Source organism: Sus scrofa, chromosome 12 (genome assembly GCF_054392235.1).
Source record: "Sus scrofa isolate SSC_HxYL_T2T_F1_AM1 chromosome 12, Sscrofa_HxYL_maternal_Yorkshire_Landrace_v2.0, whole genome shotgun sequence".
In the NCBI taxonomy this organism is placed as follows: domain Eukaryota; kingdom Metazoa; phylum Chordata; class Mammalia; order Artiodactyla; family Suidae; genus Sus; species Sus scrofa.
Genome location: NC_139394.1, coordinates 51528843 through 51550725, shown reverse-complemented (window position 1 = coordinate 51550725; position 21883 = coordinate 51528843). Strand labels below are relative to the sequence as shown.

Below are 21883 nucleotides of genomic sequence, written 5' to 3'. Positions count from 1 at the left end.
CACGCGGGCACTGGATGGGACCCCAATGAAACTGCCCTCGATGTTCAAAAGCCATTTCTCCCCTACCCCACCTTCCCCCCCCCTGGGGGGGGAAGTACCTATTATCACTGACTCCCTGAAAACCAAATACATGTACAGTGGGACTGACTCCCTTGCATCCACTGCGGTGGGATGGGACGGGCTGGCAGCCGGCACAGGCATTTCCTGATCTGCCGTGTGGAATCCCATCCGAGAGGAAACAAGCCCAGGCCCTGGGGAGCTCCTAAGGGTATTTTCCTCCGATACTCTCAGCGGTTCAGTAAACAACCTCAGGGTGGATTTCTCTAAAGATTTCCATATTTAGGTATATTTAGAATCTTCCTGTACCACAGCCCAGGAAGAAGAGGACTCACTTGGGCAGGTTGCCAGAGAGGATTTTCCAGGCGTATTCTTGGAGGTACTTCTGGAAAATGGTGGTCAGGGCGATCATGGGCTCCCCGGTGCTGAGCTGCGAGCACTGCACCATGCACTTCTTGTAGTAGACGAAGAGGTCGGCGCAGCTGGGGAGCACGGCGCCCCCCTCATCCATGCTGGGCTTAGGGGGCCCCTGGGCCTTGAAATCGGCCACGAACCGATCTATCAGTTCACCAAGGTTTCTAGGAGGAAGAAAACATGAAGTGTCGGCTTACTGCGAGCAAGACACAGCAGATGCGCTTGCCTGCGGGAGGGAACCACCCTCCTGCTTTTACCTTTAACATCAGACCCATTTCAGAAGGTCGAAGACAGATACTGCACGACTCCACTTAGACGTGGAATCTAGACAAGAGTACAAATGAACCCATTTGCAAAATGGAACAGACCCCCAGGTATTGAAAACAAACTCACGGTTACCAAAGGGCAAGAATGGGGAGGCTAAAGTAAGAGTATGGGTTAAGAGAGGCACTCTACTGTCTATAAAAGAGAAAAGCACCAAGGATTTACTGTAGAGCACAGGAACGGTGTTCCATGTCTTGTAATAACCTGTAATGAAAAACAATCTGAAATATATATACATATGCATGTATATATGTAGGTGTGTATATTATATGCATGCGTGTGTATGTATGTATGTTTGTGTGTGTGTATATACACACCACTTTGCTGTATACCTGAAACCATCCCGATACTGTACATCAACTATATCTCAATAGAAAAATAAAAAATTAAAAACATTAAGAAAGTTGGACCCATTTTTATCAATATCTTCATTAACTACCACTACCACTCCTACAATAACGGCAGCAATAAAATCTGGCATTTGTGCGCTCCTTTATACTTTTCTTTCTTTTTCTTTTCTTTTTTTTTTTTGTCTTTTGTCTTTTTAGGGCCGCACCCACGGCACATGGAGGTTCCCAGGCTAGGGGTCTCCTGGAGCTGTAGCCACCAGCCTACACCACAGCCACAGCAACACCAGATGCGAGCCGTGTCTTCGACCTACACCACAGCTCATGGCAACGCCGGATCCTTAACCCACTGAGCAAGGCCAGGGATCAGACCTGCAACCTCACGGTTCCTAGTCGGATTCGTTTCCAGTGTGCCATGATGGGAACTTCTGATTTATACTTTTCAAGGCATTTCATGACCACATGTGACTCCACGCCCCTGGGAGAAAGATCAGGGGTTATTGGACCCTCTAAGAGATGAAAAAATTAAGGCCTAGAAAGTTTGTCACACAATTTAGTGTCACACACCATCTCCCCTTCCCACAAATGAAAACCCTAATTAATGACAGGGATCATTTTCTGAACACTTACAGTGTAGCAGGCACTGTGCCGGCTCTTTACAAGCATCTTTTCATTGAACTTCACTGAATCTTCATAATAACCTTACAAAGTAGGTACTGACACCACCCTCCTTTTCCAAAATCGACGTGCAGAAAAGCTAATCGACGTGCAGAAAATCATTTAGCCGGGGAGTGGGAGAGCCAGGATTAAAAACGAAGCAGCCTGGCTCCCGACCTCATGCTTTTAACCACTCTCCTCTACTACCTCCTCAAACACAGAAAGGCTATGGTATCAGCAAACATTTAACTACCACTAACCCAAATGTACCCAGCAGACAGATACCTAAACAAAGAGAAACTGTAAAGGAATATTCTAATGCTTTCTTTTTCCTCTAATGCAGCTTCTTCTTACAACTTCCAGAATCAAAGGTGTAAGAAATCTTGGGAGGAGAGAGGTCCAAGCAGCTCCAGGCTTGCCCGAGGTCACGGTGGGGATGATGTTTGCAATTTTCTCCCATTTCCCATTCAAACATCGCCGAATCTGCCTCCTCACACTAAGTCATCACTAGTTACAATCCGGCAGGGCTGTATTAATTGGTCCCTGCAGAGTTGTGCTGTATGAAAAATGGGGGGGGGGTATCCCCACCCCTCTTGATATTGTGCATCTTTTCAGCTTGCTGTCTAAGGCTGTCAGAATCCAGCTGTGCTTTTAAAACGTATTTATATAACAGCCAGGAAGAAACAGACAAGAACCACGCAGAGTATCAATTAGCAGGAATAAGGAAAACTGACGTTTTACTCAAGAGCTTTTGTTACTAAAAAGTTTTAGACATTCAGCTCTAGCCATTCTGGCCTCAAAAAACTTCAGGCCTAGGCCATAGGCCAGTTCATTGTGATGGTGCTGCCATCAGCAAGCAGAGAAGCAACCTGGTAGCTGACCTCGGAAAGTTTCAGAGGGTAACTCACACCCTCTTCTTGCCTCCCCTTCCTTTAATCTCCCACTTCTCCGCAGTCCCCCAAGCCCAGCCCCAGGCAGACCCCACAGCTGCCCCTCGGCTCCATCTCCGTCTGTGCGTCTCCCAGCCCCCCTGCCGCCACCCCCCACCTCTCCACTCTCGCTTCCGGCTCAGCTCCCCCTCACGCCCATCCTCTACCTCACCTTCAACTTCTGTCCTCCTACCACACTCGTGCTCGTTTGTCTGAACACCTTCCTATGCAGTGTAAGGACGTCAAAGGGTCAGGAAACGTGCTGACCGTCTCCCATCCTGGGCCCGCGGCAGGCAGTGCTCCTCACTGGCAGCTGTCCTTTTCGCGGATCTGGCTAATTTCAGAAGCCTTTCTGAGACAACACTGTAGCCAATCACGTCCTAGAAGCTGGAGTGGGTACGAATGGTGAAGGCTGTTGCTCTATAGTGGTAGACTCTTGCCTGTGTCATGTGTGTTATTCTAAGAGTCTGAGAGTACGGATAAATAATGTCTGTGCTACTTTTGCCCCCCCTTGGCCCCCCTTCATGCTTCTGTATGAAGCTAGTCTCTCAATTATGTTGGTATCTAATACATACTTAGTGGATCAACAATCACATTTTGTTCCTAAGGGCTGAAAAGGAAGGTGGGAGAGGGTGGGGCTGGTGCACTGGGGAGGGGGAGGGGAGAGGGCATAACAGAAGGTGGAGTCTTCCTATGACAGATTCTAATCTCTGGATTTAGAGGACCAACCAAAACAGGAGCCAGAGCTCTGAAGCATTTTTTCTTTACCCATTCATCTAATTCCCCTAGACACTCAAGTCAGGATACTTCCTCACCTGTCTGCGATTTCCGAGCCAACGTGATGAGTAAGGCTGTAAGTTATGATCACAGAACACAGAGAAAATGTCTACTTTAAAAAAAAAAAACCTCTAAAGCTCTTTCAGATTTTGCAAAATGTCTACTGGGTGACTTTCGACATTGTTCTTTGGTGTGGATGAGAAATAAAGCAATCAGCGTAACCCAGCCCACCCTTCCAGCGTCCTCTCTTCAGCAGCAGGCTTCTATGCCATACGAGACATTAGAAAATTAGTAGTCAAATGGTTTCAATGGATAGAAGAGGAGAGTTACTCAGATGGGAATGGGCGAAGTTCGTGAGTTTGCAGAGAGGCTCCAATCCAATCCCGTCTGAATGGAGCACTCAGTATGTGCAAGGCTCTGTGGGCTCTAAGTATAAGACGACAATGAAGTCCACCGAAAAAGCTATTGTTTCTTCTAGGCGCCAAATACCATCCTGAGTTTTGGCAAGATCTCACAGGACGGACCACAGGAGACGGGGACGTGGGGCAGGCTGGTCTGCTGAACGGAAGGGCTCCTGTAATTAGGGGGGCTGGGACCTTCAGGCTTGTGAGCTTTACAGCTCAAGGTGGGAATAAAACGCTAAGGTGGCCATACAGACAATATGAATAATTTGTTTGTGGCAAGGGCGGTAACAGAGGAGATTAGAGAGAAAATTTCACAGCAGATGCAGGTAGAGTCAGAAGTGAGTACAGAAGACAGTGTGAGGGCGAGAGGGTGGGAGACGCGAGGGGCTGGCCGAGGGAGAGGACACAGGCCTGCAAGTGCTGGATACACCCCTCTGCATTCCCACGGCAAACCATTCATACTTTTATCCCGCCACGCTGTGCTTCACCATTTTTTTCTGGTCAGTCTCTCGCACTAGGGCTATAAACCAGGCACAGTACTGGGTAAATACAATCGCACTTAATCCTCACACCAGCCCTGAGTAGAGGCATCAGGATCCCATTTGATAAATGAAGAAACTGAAGCTGAGAAAAATAGTATGACTTGCCTCAGATCACAGAATTTATCGGAGCTGGAATTTGACCTGGGGACTGTCTGACTCCAAAGCCAGGCTCTAAGCTTTGATCTCAGAATCTACACGGCCACACAGCCACACAGATGCATTGATCATCGCTGGGATTCACTTTCTCTCCAGCTTAAAGAGACATGTCAGAGATGCGGATGTGTCTCTACCCTCGTCCCTGCAGAAACATTTGGGGGCCCTTGGGAAATACTGCTGGGAGTTCCACAGACAGAGAGAAAGACCCAGGAATAAAGACTCCTGCAGAGCACAGGCAGCAGAGGGAAAGATTAAAACACAAAGAGAAGAAAAACCACACTGCAGACCAAGCTGATGTCTGGACGACCCAGGCTGTTTCTTCTGGCGGGCCTGCGGCTGGCATTCATGGAAATGGTATTCTAATCGGAAAGGAAAGCAGTGATGGCTCTGGGAGAGGAAGACGGTGGTCAGAAAAAGCGGGCAAGGAGGTGAGCATGGGCCAAGTGGCTTAAGATCCCCAGGAAGCTAGAGGGCTCGTTAATCCAAGGGCACCCAAACTATTGTGCACGCTTCCCTCCGTGCAGCCGGTGGGGCTGGGGAGCCAAGCTCTGGCTTGAGCGCCACTGGGAGATGCGTTCCACTCAGGTAAACAGGGCAAATGAGACAGCGCATGGAGGAGGCTGGGAACCAAGTTTCTCACCGCTGCAGAAGGTAGTTCAGATATGGGAATGGGGAGGCTCAAATAAACCCTGTGGGGTTAGGTCAGAACTCGAGGTACTGACGTAAACTCACAGGTTTTTAATATACAAATAGGTATAAAAGTAGATACGTATACATACGTGTACATGTATTTCTTAGTTCCCTTAGCTCAGAGGACCAAGAAGCACGACACCCAAGCAGTAAAAAACATACCTGATGCCCAGAACTTAGTTTCTAAATATCATTTCTCACCAAAGGAACAAGGGATCCTGGAAAAGTGAATGACTCCAGGGCTGGGGCAGGAAAGTACAAGATGAGCCTGGTATATTTTGTTGTGCAAGAAAGAAAGTCCTCTAAAAATGCCAGGGGCATACAAAAAGAATGGAAAACTGGCTGGAAGGGGCCAGATCAGGGACCATTTGAGCATTAAAACAAACAATGATGGACCTTGGAAGAGAAAAAGGACATTAGTGGAACAGTGGCAAAATCCGAGTAAGGTCTAGAGTTGAGTGAATGGTACTGTACCAACGTTAACTAGATGACGTTGAGACCCGTCCTATGCTTATGTGAGAGGTGACCTCGAGGGGACCCTGGGCCAGGGAATATGGGAAATCTACACTATTTCTGAAAAATTTCTGTAGGTCTAAATTTATTCCAATGTAGAGTTTAAAAAAAAAAAAAAAAAAAAAAAAAAAAGGACACTAAAGTCTATAACCCACTGAATAAAACAGGAATCCCCCAGTTCATGCTGATGCAGATAAATCGGGAGGAGAAAGCTGTTCCTTAGAATAAACGTAGAAGAAATGTTGGAATGAGAAAAATAATTATTTGGCAACTATCTTAGTAATAATGATTGAGACAAATGTCATCAGTGGATGGTGAAATAAATACGTGAAAGATGAGAAAAAAGGTTATTTACACAGTTTCAAAGTTAAATAATGAACACCTACTCATTACTTGTTAGTAAGTAGAGAAACCTGGCCGATCCAATCTCAGCCCAGTAGTAACAAGTTGTGGGACACAGGGACCCTGTGTGTGTCTCCTGATACGAGAGGAACAGAGCACCACTTCAGATGAAGCATTCAGCATGAGCCAACATGTCAGGCCCAGACAGAGGGACCTTCCCCAAAGTAACTGGCCTGCACTCCTCAAACAATTTCAACGTCATGAAAGAGAAAGAAATACGTTATTTCGGGAGTTTCCGTCGTGGTGCAGTGGAAATGAATCCAACTAGGAACCATGAGGTTGTGGGTTTGATCCCTGGCCTTGCTCAGTGGGTTAAGGATCCAGCATTGACGTGAGCTGTGGTGTAGGTTGCACACAGGGCTCGGATCTGGTATTGTTGTTGCTGTGGCTGTGGTGCAGGTCAGCAGCTGTAGCTCCGATTTGACCCCTAGCCTGGGAACCTCCATATGCTGCGGGTGAGGAGGAGGAGGAGAAGACGAAGATGATGAAGACGACGACGACGAAGAAAGAAATATGTTACTTCTCTTGGTTGAACCAGAGAGACATAACAAATAAATGTAATCTGTGATCCTATAATTGATTTGGGATCTAGAGAAAACAGGATCAGGACAACTGGGGAAAGAGAATGGGGTCTGTGGGTTTCATGGAAGTGCTGCATCACTGCCAGCTTCCTGAACCTGATGGCTGTATTCTGGCTGTGCAGGTTGTGCCCTTATTTATAGGAAACAGACACTGAAACGTTATTAAGGAGAAGTGGGGTGTCTTGTCTGCAATCTGAGAATTCGAATCTCTCAGGAAAAAATATGTATGTGCAGAAATACACAAGTGTGTGTGAGTGTGTGTGAGTGTGAGTGTGTGTGTGTGTGTGTGTGTGTGTGGTGGGAGATACAGCTGGTAACAGGAATCTGGGTGAAGGATATGCAGGAGCTTGCTGTACAATTTTTGTAACTCTTCTGAAAGTTTGAAATTAACTAAAGATAAACAATAAGCAACATGAGTTTACAGAGAGACTCTAGGCTTGAAGCAGCTAGAAGGGTGGAGGGCCCTGTTTCCACAAAAGCTACTTATTATAGGGACTCAGGAGAAGAGGCAGAAAAGGAGTCACTAAGTTCTCAGACTGAGAAAGCCACTGAATGGAGTGAAGACAGTGCCTATGGAGAGAGCTCCCTTCTGCAAGAGTCAGCCAAGGCACACGGCCACATCCCCAGAGGAGAGCAGACCCCACCGCTTCCTCCTTGGGCTGAACACGGAGAAAACGGCACAAAGCACAGGAGGGCGGCTGGGCCCCACCGGCGAGAGGGTGGCTTCAGGACACCCCTGTCCTCCTGCAGCTGCTGGGCTGGGGGCTGGGGCAAGGGGGAGGCAGGGCCAGATGAGAGGGAGGACCCCAGGCCAGGCTGACACAGAGCTGGCAGCACCCATCAGGCCCCCAACTGGCTGAGAGTCCAGAACAAGATCCCAGGAAGGGCAGGGCCGGGCAGGCACGGTTCCCCAGCACTCTTGACTTGTGCCAAGTGCCAACGTGTCATCTCATTTCAGCCTCATCGCTAATCCCGTGAGGGGGGCATCATTCACTGGGCTGCAGAGGGGACAGAGCCAACTCGGAAGGTTAAGCAGCGAGCTCGAGGGCACCGGCCAGGGAGGGCAGAGCTCGGACTCCAGTCCAGGTCTGCCTGGCACCCGGGCCCTTGCTCTCTCCACTGCCCCTGCTGGGTCCCGGGCAGCCGGGAGGAGCTGGTGGAAGGTCTAAGATCCCCCCCCCACCACGGCAGCTTTCTGAATCAGAGCTACAACAAGAGCGGTAATTTGCACAACACCAGTCCCCACCAGCGCTCCTCCCCAGGGCTAGGATTCCCCGACGCGAGGGAGGAAGGGCTTCTGCACTCAAAACAGCGTGTGGGTTTATGTGGGGGTTTTCTGGCAAAAGGGTGTGTGGCTCTCACCGGGTTCTCAGACGGATCTATGACTCAAAAAGGGTGAATAACCCACTGCTTTAGGCATTATTCCGTCGGATGCTCTCCTTTACCAGATGAGGAAATTGGATTTCTTCAACTATTTTCTACTTCAGGCTTGTGCTGCTTATTCTGGAGCGACAACAGCACAACCTACGCAGTTCTCCCGCGAGAAGCTTCCGCTCCTTCCCCAGCGCTGTGGAAACATCCCGGTGAGGCCAGACGGCAGCAGGAGGGGCCGGCACTTCATTTTTCACGGAGAAACGGAGAGTCCCTAAGGCAGGCAGGGCTGGCTCTTTGCCCAAGGTATCATGAACAACGAGCCTGCTTTATATGAACCAAGGCCATGTGAAAAGAGCAGATCCCAGAATTATACCAGATAATTCAGAAAAATGACTTTTCAGACTGGACAGGTTTGGGGAAAGCACATGGTTATTGCAGACATGCAACTATAAACCCTGGACCCAATACTTCTAAGCCTTTTTAAAAAAGAATTTGGACTGATAAGAAGGGGCTTTGTCCAAAAATGGTCATACAGGAGGGTTGCTCAAGACCTGTTCATCTCATTGGCAGGTAACTCCTCCTTTTTCTTGCCTGGTGGGGTGTCTCATTAACATCCTGACAGGAAACTTTTCTGTTTTTGATTTTGTCTGTAGGGCTGGTATATGGGGGTTCCCAGGCTAGGGGCTGAATCGGAGCTGCAGCTGCTGGCCTGCATCACAGCCACAGCAATGCCAGATCCGAGCCGCGTCTGTGACCTACACCACAGCCCATGGCAACGCTGGATCCCGACCCACTCAGCGAAGCCAGGGACCAAACCTGCATCCTCACGGATACTAGTTGGATTCATTTCCGTTGTACCACAACAGGAACTCCAGAAAACTTTTGAATGCAGGAGACAAGTTGCTTTCAAATGACTAAATGGCAATAGCAGCTACTGCCCCTCTGTGTGTCTGCAGGCGTGAGCCCAGTGAGCAGAGAGCAGGAGGAAAACTGAGGCTTTACAAGGCAATAAATGCCAAGGCCACTTTTGGGGGAGCGGGTTGTGGTGGTGAGGAGGTTGTTTTGTTAACATAGAAGCTCTTTTACAAAGGTAATTTTCTGGGGTTTTAGCAGGAAGCATTTTGTAATCAGGGAAGAAGAGAGGAGATGCAATCTATAAAATCAAACAGGTGAATGACAATAATGCCTTGCATAATGTACAAATACCTACTTGAAATGTTCTCTTCATCTTATGGTTTACATCTGAAACATACTTGGAAGCAAGAATTTGCTAAAATCAAAGAAGCATTTTATTTATTTATTTTTTTGGTCTTTTTGTCATTTCTAGGGCCGTTCCCACAGCATATGGAGGTTCCCAGGCTAGGGGTCTAATCGGAGCTGTAGCCGCCAGCCTACACCAGAGCCACAGCAGCTCGGGATCTGAGCCGTGTCTGCAACCTACACCACAGCTCATGGCAATGGCGGATCCTTAACCCACTGAGCAAGGCCAGGGATCGAACCTGCAACCTCATGCTTCCTAGTCGTATTTGTTAACCACTGAGCCACGACGAGAACTCTGAAAAAAGCATTTTTTTTAAAATTAAAAAAAAAATCAGAACTGGACATCGGCACCTAAGTGCTTTCCCAGAGAACTCTCAGGAACTTTCTCACAGTGGCCCAGGGTGTGAGCCACTGTCTGGGCCTCCTAAGCGTGTTCTTTCAGCTTCAAGGCCTCCTCTCAGGGCCCGGACCAGCCTGTCTCCAGTCAGTGTGGCCTGTTCCAGGAATCCGGCCTTTCCCAAATCTGCCTTCCAGCGTGGAAGGCGCCCCCCCCACCCCTGCCCCGCCACGGTTGCTCTGGCTGGAGACAGAGATTTGGGGGTGAGGAGGGGGATCCCCACCTTTTGTGTGAACAGTGGCCACTGGAACAGGAACCTACTCTCTCTGGCTGTGAGGAAACTTGGCTGCAGTGGGCTGCCGTGGAAACATTTTCTGGAGCCTCCTTATTTGTAAAAATGCACGTATTTTACGACAATCATCCGTAAAAGAAAGTAAGGACCCATCAGTCCAAATTGACAAAAACAAACAAGTGGGGGAGAAAAGGCAGCTCTTCCTTAGAGAAGAACTCCAGTGAGTAAATGCAGAAAAAATGGCAGAAACAGACCATCGGCATTTGGCCAACACAGCAGCAGTAACTGTTTGCGGCGGGATCGTCAAGGGACGCGAGACAGAGTGCGGGCAGAGTGAGATGAGGCGTGGGATGGTTACACAGTCTCGAGGGAGCCCCCCGCCAGGCCACTGACTAATTACTGACAAAGCGAAGAGACTGGCTTCATGGGGAGAAGCTGGCGCCTCAGCAAGTGAGCAAGGTGGACTCAGCAGCAATGAGACAGACCCGCCTCTTGGGAGGTGCCTCCTGACATCATGTACTGGGCACTGGGAAGGCCACAGTGTCGCCGCTGTGGTGTTCTTGCCCCAAATGTGTAATCTGGATTTAATCAAGAGGAAACATTGCAAACACATTGCGGGCTTAGGTCAAACACTCTTTTTTTAAAAGTGTCAGGGTTACGAAAGACAAAGAAAAGCCTGAGGAGTCATTCACGCTTACAGGAGACTAAAGAGACCTGACAACTAAATGCATGATGGGATCTGGACCAGAGAAAGGACATTTGTGGGAGAACGTTATCTTCCTGATTCTGACAACCACAGTGATGCAAACTGTGACTGTTCTTTGGGCTAAGGGTCTAGGAAAACTTTTTTTAAATAACTTTCTGGTAAATTTAAATGATTTGAAAATGCAAAGTCAAACAAATTACACTTGCGAACATACACATTAGCGGATGAGGCTGGCTCTGTGCACCGGCCAGTGGCCTGCCCCTGAGAGGCCGGGTGTGCTGCCGGACAGAGAGAGAGGAGGCTCAGCGCCCACTTGGGAAGCAGGTGCTGAGATCTTTTTGGGATCTTGTAAGAGTCAAACTCAGGCTTCGGACATTTATAGACACAATACATGATAACATTCAAAAGACAGGAGAATATCCTAACAGGTTTCCAGGGAGGGTCAAGGGTGTGCCAAGTCCTCCTTCAACCTCTAGAAGGAGCTGTGCCCGCTCTAGAAGGGCCCCTGGGAGACCCCCACCCTGACCAGAGCATCGAGAAATGCAGGAGAAAGAAGCAAAATGTTCAGCACTCACTTGTCCTGGGACTCAATATACACGTAGAGATGAGGCTCAAAACACTTGGAAACAATGCCGTGAAATGGATTGTCTGGGGCTTTAGGCTTCTTTGGCTGTAAAGGGAAAAGAAAAAAAAAAAGAAAAGAAGAAAAGGAAAAAGAAACCCTATACTTGAGCCATCTTTGCACATTTCCAAGCAGTCTCAAAGAAAACATCCCCTCAAAGTTGGCTCCTAACTTAGACATAAGCACTCAGTGCCGGTGGACTGAGACCACGTCCTGTGTCGTGACTCGCGCCAGTTTGTGAACAATATGCCAGCTCTGCTGGGATCATTTTCATGTTCTGTGCCGTGAAAGAGTTACTGCTACTTTGATAACATATGTGCTTTCAATTTGGGGGCGCCTCATCTTTGACTGATGTTTTAAAAAGGTAAATCCTAGCTAATAACAGCGCCTCATAGCTGGGCGGTGCTTTGGAATGGACAGCGCTGGCTCACATTGTTCCACTTTGACGGCCTCCGTTTACTGCCGGTGACCACGGGCCAAGCGCTTTGATACAAAATACCATCGCATCGATCGATTCCTCACAACTCTGGATACAGGAATTGTTACTACTGTTTTACACCAAAGAAAGGGAGGCTCGGAGGGTTCTAAGAGCCCGGCCCAAGGTACCTGGTGACCCTTCTCATCTCCTAAACTAGAACTCTTTCTAGGAGAGCACTGCTTTCCCCCAGTGCTTCCTAAGCCTGCTGAATTTCAAGTATAAGGTGGGGACAAACTCAGGGTTTCTAGCTTGTGCGTCTTTTTAGAGCTGCACCCGCGGCATATGGAAGTTCCCAGGCTAGGGGTGTAATTGGAGCTCTAGCTGCCAGCCTATGCCACGGCCACTGCAATATGGGATCCGAGCTGTGTCTGCGACCTACACCACAGCTCACAGCAATGCCGGATCCTTAACCCACTGAGCCCACTGAGCGAGGCCAGGGATCGAACCTGCATCCTCGTGGACACTACTCGGGTTTGTTAACCACTGAGCCACGACGGGAACTCCCAGTTGCGAGTTTTTTATTTTGCTACTTTTTACTCTCACCGTTAAGTTCCTAAAGGAAAGATACTTTATACCCAAACATTTTATAAGAGAAAAATAGCTGTATAAAGGCAGTACTTCCCAAGACAAGATAGTTAGTAGGTGACCTTATTACACCAGATAGAAGGATAGATAGATAGACAGACAGACAGACAGGCTGGCTGTTTTGTCTTTGTGGGTTTTTTTTTTTTGCCTCGGACCAGAGAAAACCTGGCCTAGCACTGGTCCCCAAACAATACTGGGAAACCACTGATAAAAAGGACATCTGGGCAGGCAAGCATTTAAAAACTGTATTTGCTACTTCATTCCCTTTCAAAACTCTAAAAAATAAACCAGGATCTTCCTGCATATGTTTCTATTCCTAAAAACGACAACAACAAACAAATGCTATTTCCTTTTGTTAGTATTTGAAAACAGAGGGCCCTGAGCCCTTGCTGGGGTTGATAAGAGAGCACAACTGACACTGACAGCACACTTGCTGAGCTGAATGGCTCATATCTTTTAATAAACAGGGAAAGCTAAGCCCCTAATGACAGAAGGAAATCATGACTACCTCCTTCTGGTAATTAAAAAATAAATCAAACACTGTAATGGTTAAAAGCACCTGTAAATTCTGGCTAACGATCACCCAAAATTAATGTCAACTGTAGGCACAGCCCATTCTATTTCATATCTAGCTCTTCCCTTTTTACCAGGAGTTCCATGTGTTTGATTTTTTTTTTTTTTTTTTTTTTTTTTTGCAGGGTCTGACGAACCTCTGATTCTTCCTAAGAATAGCTACATTCTGGGCTATGTTCTCTTATTGCCCAGAAGCCACTGCCAAAACCAAGCCTTAGGCTGAGACCGTAAGAGACTCCCAAGACCCGGTTCATTGAGTTTCAATTCAGTGGAACCAAAGTTCCACTTCATTTCATAGACGCCTTAGCAGTTTTTCCACGTTTCCATTTGTTTAAAATGAGGCATCTGGGATGGAGCAGGATGACTGAGAAGGTGTGCTGCTTCTCTCTGTGTTCTGCATCTTCCAAGTCAGTTACCTATTTTTTATTACTTTATTCTTATCAAATAAGGTGATTTGCTGAATGAATAAACAAATGTGCTTTAATTTGTCTAGCTTGTATAGAATTAGACTCTCTGATTTGAGAATTGGAAAATATGGTCCTTATACCTAGACATCTTTTCATGAATCAAAAGAGAATCTTCGTAAATACTGTAATTATTTCCTTTACATTTTTTCCCTTGACAGAACTGTGCACACGCTCGGAGGACAGCTTCTGGAAATTACAAATGGGGGTTTATATAACAGAGAATGTTGTCATGTTTTACATCGACATGTTTATTTTCTATTTGGCTTCATTAACTTACAAATTTATGTGTACTTTTCCAACTAACGACAGTGTTCTCGGATCATATGATGAAATTTAAATAAAGTCTATAAATGAGACCATAGAGTTAATGTTAAGTTTTCTGATTTTGATCTGTGGTAATTTAAGTGACTATCTTAAGTGAATGGATCTCCTAAAAAGGAAATACATGCTGCAGTACTCAAGAGGGAAAGGGTGTGATACCTAGAAACTTAACTTGTTCTCAAAGAGAGAGACCGGGAGGGAGAGGCAAAGGGAGGGCGAGGGGTGGGGAGGAGGCGATGAAGAAGATCTAGCAAAACAGTAACAGGTGAAAGACGATGGAGAGAGTTCGTAAGATTCCTAAATCTTTCTAAGTTTGATGTTATTTTCAAAAAAAGAAAAGAGTAAAAAATCACAATAAAAAAATGAGGGAGGTGGGTGCCAATGGCCTGGCAGATAATCCTAGACACAGCGGGGGAGCCTTTCCGGACCTGGCCTGCCTGTGACCCTCGGGTGGCCCGGAGGCCCACACTGTGAGGGACAGCAGGTCAGCCCCACCTGCGTACAGCGGGGTTAGAAGCAACGTCCTGGTTTGGAGAATGTTCTCCGGCTAGGGCAGCAGGCACCGCTGGGGAGGCTGAGGGATGGGCACAGAGGACCTCTCCGCAACTTCCTGTGGGTCTACAATTATTTCAAAACATTTTTTAAGCAGTTCCCTCAGGTTCGATCCCTGGCCTCGCTCGGTGGGTTAAGGGTCTGGCGTTGCCGTGCGCTGCGGTGTAGGTCGCAGACAGGGCTCGGATCCTGCGTTGCTGTGGCTGTGGCGTAGGCCGGTGGCTACAGCTCCGATTCGACCCCTAGCTCAGGAGCCTCCATACACTGAGGGTGTGGCCCTAAAAGACCAAAAACAAAAAAGTTTTTAAAAAGTGGTTCAGGAGAGTCAAGACTCTGGAAAGAAGTTGGGGGAATATTTTAACCTATTTATTTTGCTTATATTTTCCTATTTTCCTTTTTATGCATGCACAAAAGTGATACATGATAAAAATCTGTGGGTAAACCTGAAGAGCTCCTTCAATATACAATATAGAGTCTCATAATTAAAATGGTTACATGATATTCCAACAAACTCATCCTGATCAGTCTCTCAAGGGCCCTCTGCAGATGAGGTCCCACAGAAGCTTCTGGATCTGACACTCAGAGAGCTGCATAAGCAGTGCAGGTGGGAGTTCCTGTTGTGGCTCAGCAGTAATGAACCCGAATTAGTATCCATGAGGTGGGGGTTCAATCCCTGGCCTCCCTCAGTGGGTTAAGGATCCGGTGTTGACAAGAGCTGAGGTGTAGGTTACAGATAAGACTCAGATCCCGTGTTGCTGTGGCTGTGGCATAGGTTGGCAGCTGTAGCTCTGACTGGACCCCTAGCCGGGGAACCTCCATATGCCATGGGTGTGACCCTAAAAAGATAGAAAAACAAAAAACAAACAAACCAGTGCAGGTGTCTCCACCCTCCCTGCAGGTAACTCCATTCTGCCAGCCTCTGCCCACTACCAGAGTTCCTGGCAGTGAGGTAGGACCTGTCACCACAGCTCTCTGTCCTCTGGTGGCATTTTTACTGAGTTGGAAGCAAGAGGGGAATGGTGGGAGGGGCTGCCTGAAATTTCCTTTTTCCTTTTTTTCCACAGGGCTGCCTCCTGCCTGTGGCTGCTTCCTAGATGTGCTCATATTTAGATAATAGGGGCTGGAATTTCAGCTCAAACTGGTGTCTCCCCTTGCACCGTCCAGCTCCCCAGACGGCTGCCTCTCAGCTTAAAGAATATACTAAGTCATTTAGCAGTGGCACTCAGGCTGCATTTTGGAGTGTGTGAATTGTGTCCAAAAGCTGCAGATGTTTAAGCTATTTCCTCCTGGAGTTTGATGGAATAATAAAAGGTTACTGTTGTCAGAGTAAGGAGGTCTACAGCTGGTCCCACTTCCTTTTATTACCATCCAATGTAAACAGATTAACTCTAACTGCTCGGATCACCAGACGGGTACATTTTAAAGCCAGAAACTCATTTCTTCTCCCCTTCATTTATACTCTGAGACCCCTCAGACCCCTTTCAGATGCCCTTTTTGATTCACTGGGAATATGTCAGCAACAGATCAAACGAAATACCTCTTTTCATGTTTGCTCTCCCTCCTCAATAGCCCAACTGCAGTGGTGGGCAGGGAGGGACCCACCCTTCAAGGGCCACGTCTGCCAACTGCAGTGATGCTACGGGCTGGGTAACCCACTGGGCCTTCCCCCACCAGCATCCCGGGGCCTTCCTCCCCACGGCCCGCCTGCTCCTGATCCTCCTGTGCACCCGACTGCAGAAGCCAGCAGCTGGCTGGGGAGAGGGGTCCTGGAGCTAATCCACCTCAAGCAGGATGGGCACTGGGATGTTGGGGATGGCACGTGAGGAGGCATGCGTCACTGGCGTGTACGTTTTATTACTAGCACGTTAGAGCCCCGTGAAACTGCGGGGATCATCCAGTCCACTGGTTTTTAGTATTCTCATGTTGAACGCACCTAGAAACCCCAAAGCATTTTTACCTGGAAGTCCACGAAAAGTGTGACTCAAAAGAGAACTGTTCTATTTGGGGGGTATTAGGGCCCTGGTCTCCTCCCAGCTCCCCACGGTGACATCTGACGGGCCACCAAGGAATACAGTTGGAAAACCACTGGCTCTCTCTGAAGGTGAAGAAACTAGGAAAAGTCGAGTGAGAGAAAAAACCTTCCTGGAGTTCCCGCCGTGGCACAGCGTAAACGAATCTGACTAAGATCCATGAGGATGCAGGTTTGATCCCTGGCCTCACTCAGTGGGTTAAGGAACTGACGTTGCCATGAGCTGTGGTGTAGGTCACAGATGCGGTTCGGATCCTCAATTGCTGTGGCTGTGGTGTACGCTGGCAGCTACAGCTCTGATTGGACCCCTAGCCTGGGAACTTCCATATGCCACAGGTGTGACCCTAAACAAAAACAAAAAAAAACAGAAAAAAAAAAACCCCACCAAACTTCCTAAGGTCACACAGCAGGTACGAGCGAACTAGCGCCTGGCATCTTCCCCATCATGTGACTCTACTTTATCCCACGTCCTATGTTCTGCGTTCTTAGAATGAGCAGGACTTCATCCTTAAGACAATAAGCTCAAGCTTCCAGGATGAGCAAAAAGTTCCACAAGAAAGAAAAATCATATTTTACCTGGCAAAACCGACCATGGAGCTCATGGGGGCCTCTATGGTAATCCAGTTTGACAACAGCGGAGAGGACCAGCGAAAGGGATCACTTTTAGGGCAGCACTGAGAGCATCTGAGGATGCAGCTACACAGTTTCGCACATGACAACGGCAGCCATTTGCACTGGGGAGACACGAGGGCCCTAAAAATGGCCCTGCCACACGAGGCCAGCTCGGAGGGTGCAGGGGACCAAGCGCGGGTGGAGGATACCCCAGAAGGATGAGCCCCACACCCAGATCCCTCTTTCCCATCCTAGTCCTTCCTCCCAAAATGTGAGAGATGCATTTCTTTCCTTCTTTTTTTTTTGGTGACTGCCCTGCGGCATATAGAATTCAGGACCAGGGATCAGATCCGAGCTGCAATTGCAACCTACGCCACAGCTGTGGCAATGCCAGATCCTTTAACCCACTGCTCCGAGCCAGGGATTGAACCTGTGTCTTGGCACTGCAGAGATGCCACCGATCCCACTGTACCACCATCGTGGAGTGGGAACTCCAAGATGCATTTCCTTATTTAGAAGCAATCTTTTGTATCTCCCAGCCTAGCTGATACAATGGCTTTAAATCAATTACATCCAATCCCATAAATCTCTGGGAGGCAGCCTCAAGATATTCACTGCAATTCTCAGGACTCATTTCTGTCTCTGCTTTTCAGGGAGACATCATGGTATAACAGAAAGAGCGCCAGGAAAAGGATTCCAGTCTCTGACTTCTAGACCTGGCTTCTGGTTCCAGCTCCTCCACTTCCAAACTGGGTAACCCAGGGCCAGTCACTTAACCTGCGGCTCACAGAAAATCCTATAAAAGGAGAGGCTAGCACTGTCAGGATGAAATGAAATAAAGCATGGAAAAGACTTTTAATCTATCGAGCACCATAAAAACGCGAGGCACCCACGTAATTATAATTATTTAATCAATGGATCAGACACATTCTACTGCCTCCCTTCAGAACTGTTCCTGGAAGTTCTGCTCTCTTGATTCCTGCCTGCCAGGACCGTACGCCTCCCTCACCGAGCCAGGAATGCAGGGTTAACGGCAAAGTGCGTGGCTCCGGGCTTCCCAGAGCTGCTCTTCCCAGCCAGCCTCCTGTTCGGGGGTGTGTGGAGCAAAACACCACCATAAAATAAGCCTCCAGCAGCCAAGTGTAGAAAATTAAAAAGAAGGATCACTAATCCAGACAGGAAAAGTCCGGATTTACTGCTCTAACCCCTCTTGCCATGAAAAGGCAGTGAAACGAAAACACCATTCTGAGGATGAAGGGCGAGGAAATTCGGAGGTGGGCAGAAAAAAGCCCAAGGCAGTGGAAGTGCTCCGTGCTCTGCCAAGTGCCCTCCAAATCCGCCCCAGTCACCTTGGTGTTTCCAGGCCGCCCCGATGGCGTCCCGACCGACAGCGCTCGGCTCACCCGCGTGGAGGGCTCTCCCAGCGGACGGCGCTGCTCACGTCAGCGGGACCCGCAGCCTCTCGCCTCAGCGCAGGCCCAGATAAGGGGACAACCGAAAGCTACGCTGGCTGACAAGCTCAGGAGATGACAGTGAGGCCGGGCCGAATTCGGCCCTACCCCACGGGCCAGTGAGGCCTGTGCGGGCCGTGAGGTCGACGGCGAGTCCTCGGGGGCGGAGGGCGGTGGCAGGAAGGCTGCCCCTTTCACCCACTCTTCTAAACCTACTGTCCCATAAAGGCTTTCTAGAAAGACCCCCAAGGCTGTAATCTCTGAATGTGGTCCACAGCCAAGCGATCGCATGTACAGCCAGCAGACCCGCTTTCAGAAACGAACATCAGGTGGGCTCCGCGCAGAAACGCAAACCAGACTCACTTGCTCGGAATCGCCTTTCTCCATCGCCAGTTCCTCCATCTCCGGTGCTGCCTCATCCTCCAGGAAGGGGTTGGTGGAGGCGGGTGGAGACTCGGGTTTCTTCTGTTAAGAAGACGTGAGAAAGAGAGCTATTTTGAGCACATTCAATAGCTTTGCCCCCTGACCTGCTTTTTCCAAGTCTCTCCAATCACTCGGTCATGAAATCGGATCTAAGGAGCAAAAAACGGACACAACCTGGACCGCATTCTCACCTCCGAGCCTTCACGATGCTTCTTCCTCTTCCTCTTACTGCCCACCTCACCCCAGTAGCAACATGCTTGCAACTCTCACTGGTCCTTAAGTTTTCAAATCAGACTTCCATACAGAAGTCTTCCGGGAAGCCCTCCTCATCTGTCAAGTCTGCGTTAGAAGTCCCTACACAGGCTCCCATCCCACCTGGTACCTCCCTTACCCAGGTATTTATTGAAATTCCGCAGTGCTCTTTCTTTGTGGGGGGGTGTGGAGGGGCACAGCATACACAAGTTCCCAGGCTAGGGATCAAACCTATGCCACAGCAGCCACCCAAGCAGATGCAGTGATGATGGCGGATCCTTAACGTGCTGCACCACAAGGGAACTCCCCCGACTGCTCATTTATTTGTCTCCTCCCTGCTCAGCTCTAGGATACCAGGGACCACGTCTATCCTGTTCCGCATAACATCCCTGGTGCCTGGCACATCACAGGTCTTCATAAATATGAACGAATCAAAATGCCAGCTGGGCTTGCATTCAAGAACAAACCATAAAGCGGATCTTAGAGACAGGTCTCATGACCACAACAAACTCCCTTGAGAAAAATTACTTTCCAGCTCCCAAATATGACCACTCTTTCAAAAGATATCACTGAGTGGGCTGGACTGGGGGCTAGTGAAAAAGCTGGAGACAGCAGGCAGGGGTTTTGGCGCCACACCATCTAGCCATCTAGCCTCTCTGCTGGACCAGGAGGACAGAGTTACAGGACTCCTTGAAGGATGAAATCTGATAAAGTGTGTGAAACCCTAGAAGGAGCACATGATACATATAAGTGATGGTGATTCCAGTGCGACAACAAAATCAAGGCAGCTCTTTAGAATTTTTTATAAATTTGACCTCAAGATATTGGGATTTTTTTTTTTCTCTTTTTAGGGCCACACCTGTGGCATGTGGAAGTTCCCAGGCTAGGGGTCCCATCGGAGCTGCAGCTGCCGGCCTACACCACAGCCACAGCAACGCCAGATCTGAGCCACATCTGCTCCCTATGCCACAGCTTATGGCAACACCGGATCCTTAACCCACTGAGTAGATGAGGCCAGGGATCAAACCCACACCCTCACGGATATTATGTTGGGTTCTTAACCCACTGAGCTATGATGGGAACTGCTCAAGATATTATTTATGCCGAGGAGCTAGATTTTCTAGCAGAAAGCGAACCAAGGCAGACCCCTCTGCCCCCAGGGAGGTTACGGGCATGCAGGAGAAGCAAACTTTACCCAAATAACCACACGAGCGCTGGTGAGGGCCACGGAGGAAAAGTAAAGGTTGGTATGAAGGGACTGCAACAGAGGGTCGCAGAAAACTTCCCCAAGCAAATGACATTTGAGCGGGAAGGAAGGATGTCCGCGGGAAGGGCGGGGGACAGCGGGCCTTCGAGGCAGGGGGCGAGCCCACGAGGCCGTCCACTCAGCAGTCAAGTCCTGAGCACCTGCTCTGCTCCAGGCGCCCTCCCAGGGACCAGAGACACCACACTGAGCAGGATAAAGCGGGGCGGCACCGCAGGAAAACACCATTTAGGAACGAGGGTGAGGCTGGGGAAGTGGTGATGGGGGTGGCCTCTCTGAGGAGGTGACATCTGAGCAGAGACCTGAAGGAGGAGAAGCAGCTATGTGGACAAAGATCTGGGGACAGGCATTCTCACCAGGGGGATCCAGGGCAGAGGCAAAGGCGGGAAAGGGGCCTGGGAGTCTGAGGGGTGGTGGCGGGGAGTGGGGAGAGCAGGGGCCCAATCACACAGCCTTTCGTGGGCCTGGGAAAGGGTGTTCTTCTTGTTGCAACTGGGCCGTCACTGCGAGTTTTAAACAGGGCAGTAGCCAGTTTTAGGCTTTTTTAGGGGGTGGGCTGTACTCACGGCATACGGAAGTCCCGGGCCAGGGATCGACCACAGCGGTGACAACGCCAGATCCTTAACTGCTAGGTCACCAGGGAACTCCCAGTTTTAGATTCTGAAGAAGCTGCTACACTGGGCCAGGTAGGGGTGATATGGGAGTGGGCTAAGCTAGAGTTGTGGAGATGGAAATAAGTGGCCAGATCCAGGACACATGTAGGTGACAAAGTTGAGAGGACTTGTTGAGAGAGTGGACGTGAGGGTGAAGGAAAGGCAGGAATCACGGGTCAGGCACTTCCTGGCCTGAGCAGCTGTGTGGCAGGTGTGACCACTGCCTAAGGGCTGGGCCGGGGTTTGCGTCCAGGCTCTCCCACTTGGGGACGCCGCTTCACGTCCCCAAGGCTCCGTCCTTCTGTCTGCAGTGTAGGAATAGTAATACCTGCCACATGGAGCCATCGGGAGAACCGGACGAGCGATGCACCCAGAGCGTGACTGACTGTACAGAAGGCAGCTGAGCCCCGAGACTGGCGCGTGGGCAGCTTTTGTTAACCTTCCGGAGGGGCGATCAAGTCGCCTGGGCGCCAGTCAAGTGACTCTCAGGAGGGAAGCAGGGCGGGGGGCACACAGGACTTAGAAGACTCTGAAAAAGGATGTTTACTCGTAAGTGAGGCCCTGTCCTACGACGCGGTCTCTGGGGGCCTCTCCAGGAAATGAAAGCTATGGGCCCATCAGCTCGCAAGGCAGAGGCCTCTGAGCCCCCCGCTCCTCCCCGGCCGCCAACGAAGCCCTCGAAGCAACCCCCAGAGCACCGCCCTGTTGGCCAATGCTCCACGACAGACTCTGAGTGGGGGGATACGGACTCCTGCTGTTCAGGGGGCTGTGTTACTGCTCGGATTAATTCGCTGTGAAGAAAGAACAGGGCTTAGCAGGGAGCCGTCACCAGCCCAGCC

At 49.3% G+C, this 21883-nt stretch overlaps 1 protein-coding gene across 10 annotated transcripts in view; it reads right to left on the bottom strand.

The window, feature by feature from the left end:
• VPS53 (VPS53 subunit of GARP complex) overlaps nt 1-21883 on the bottom strand; it is a 147274-nt gene that overhangs the window by 53103 nt on the left and 72288 nt on the right. For 8 of the 10 annotated variants that reach the window (XR_014821526.1, XR_014821527.1, XR_014821528.1 and 5 more), the window contains exons 12-14: nt 18816-18917; nt 11338-11432; nt 393-635 (exon numbers count right to left, since the gene is read on the bottom strand). Coding sequence is in view for 6 of the 10 variants with exons in the window: in XM_021067533.2 (XP_020923192.1) it covers nt 393-635; nt 11338-11432; nt 18816-18917 (440 nt within the window). In the remaining 4 variants the exon portion in view is untranslated. Of the gene's footprint in view, nt 1-392; nt 636-1291; nt 1407-11337; nt 11433-16792; nt 18918-21883 lie in introns of those variants that run through there. The other 2 variants (XM_084985495.1, XR_014821529.1) reach the window with 2 other exon arrangements.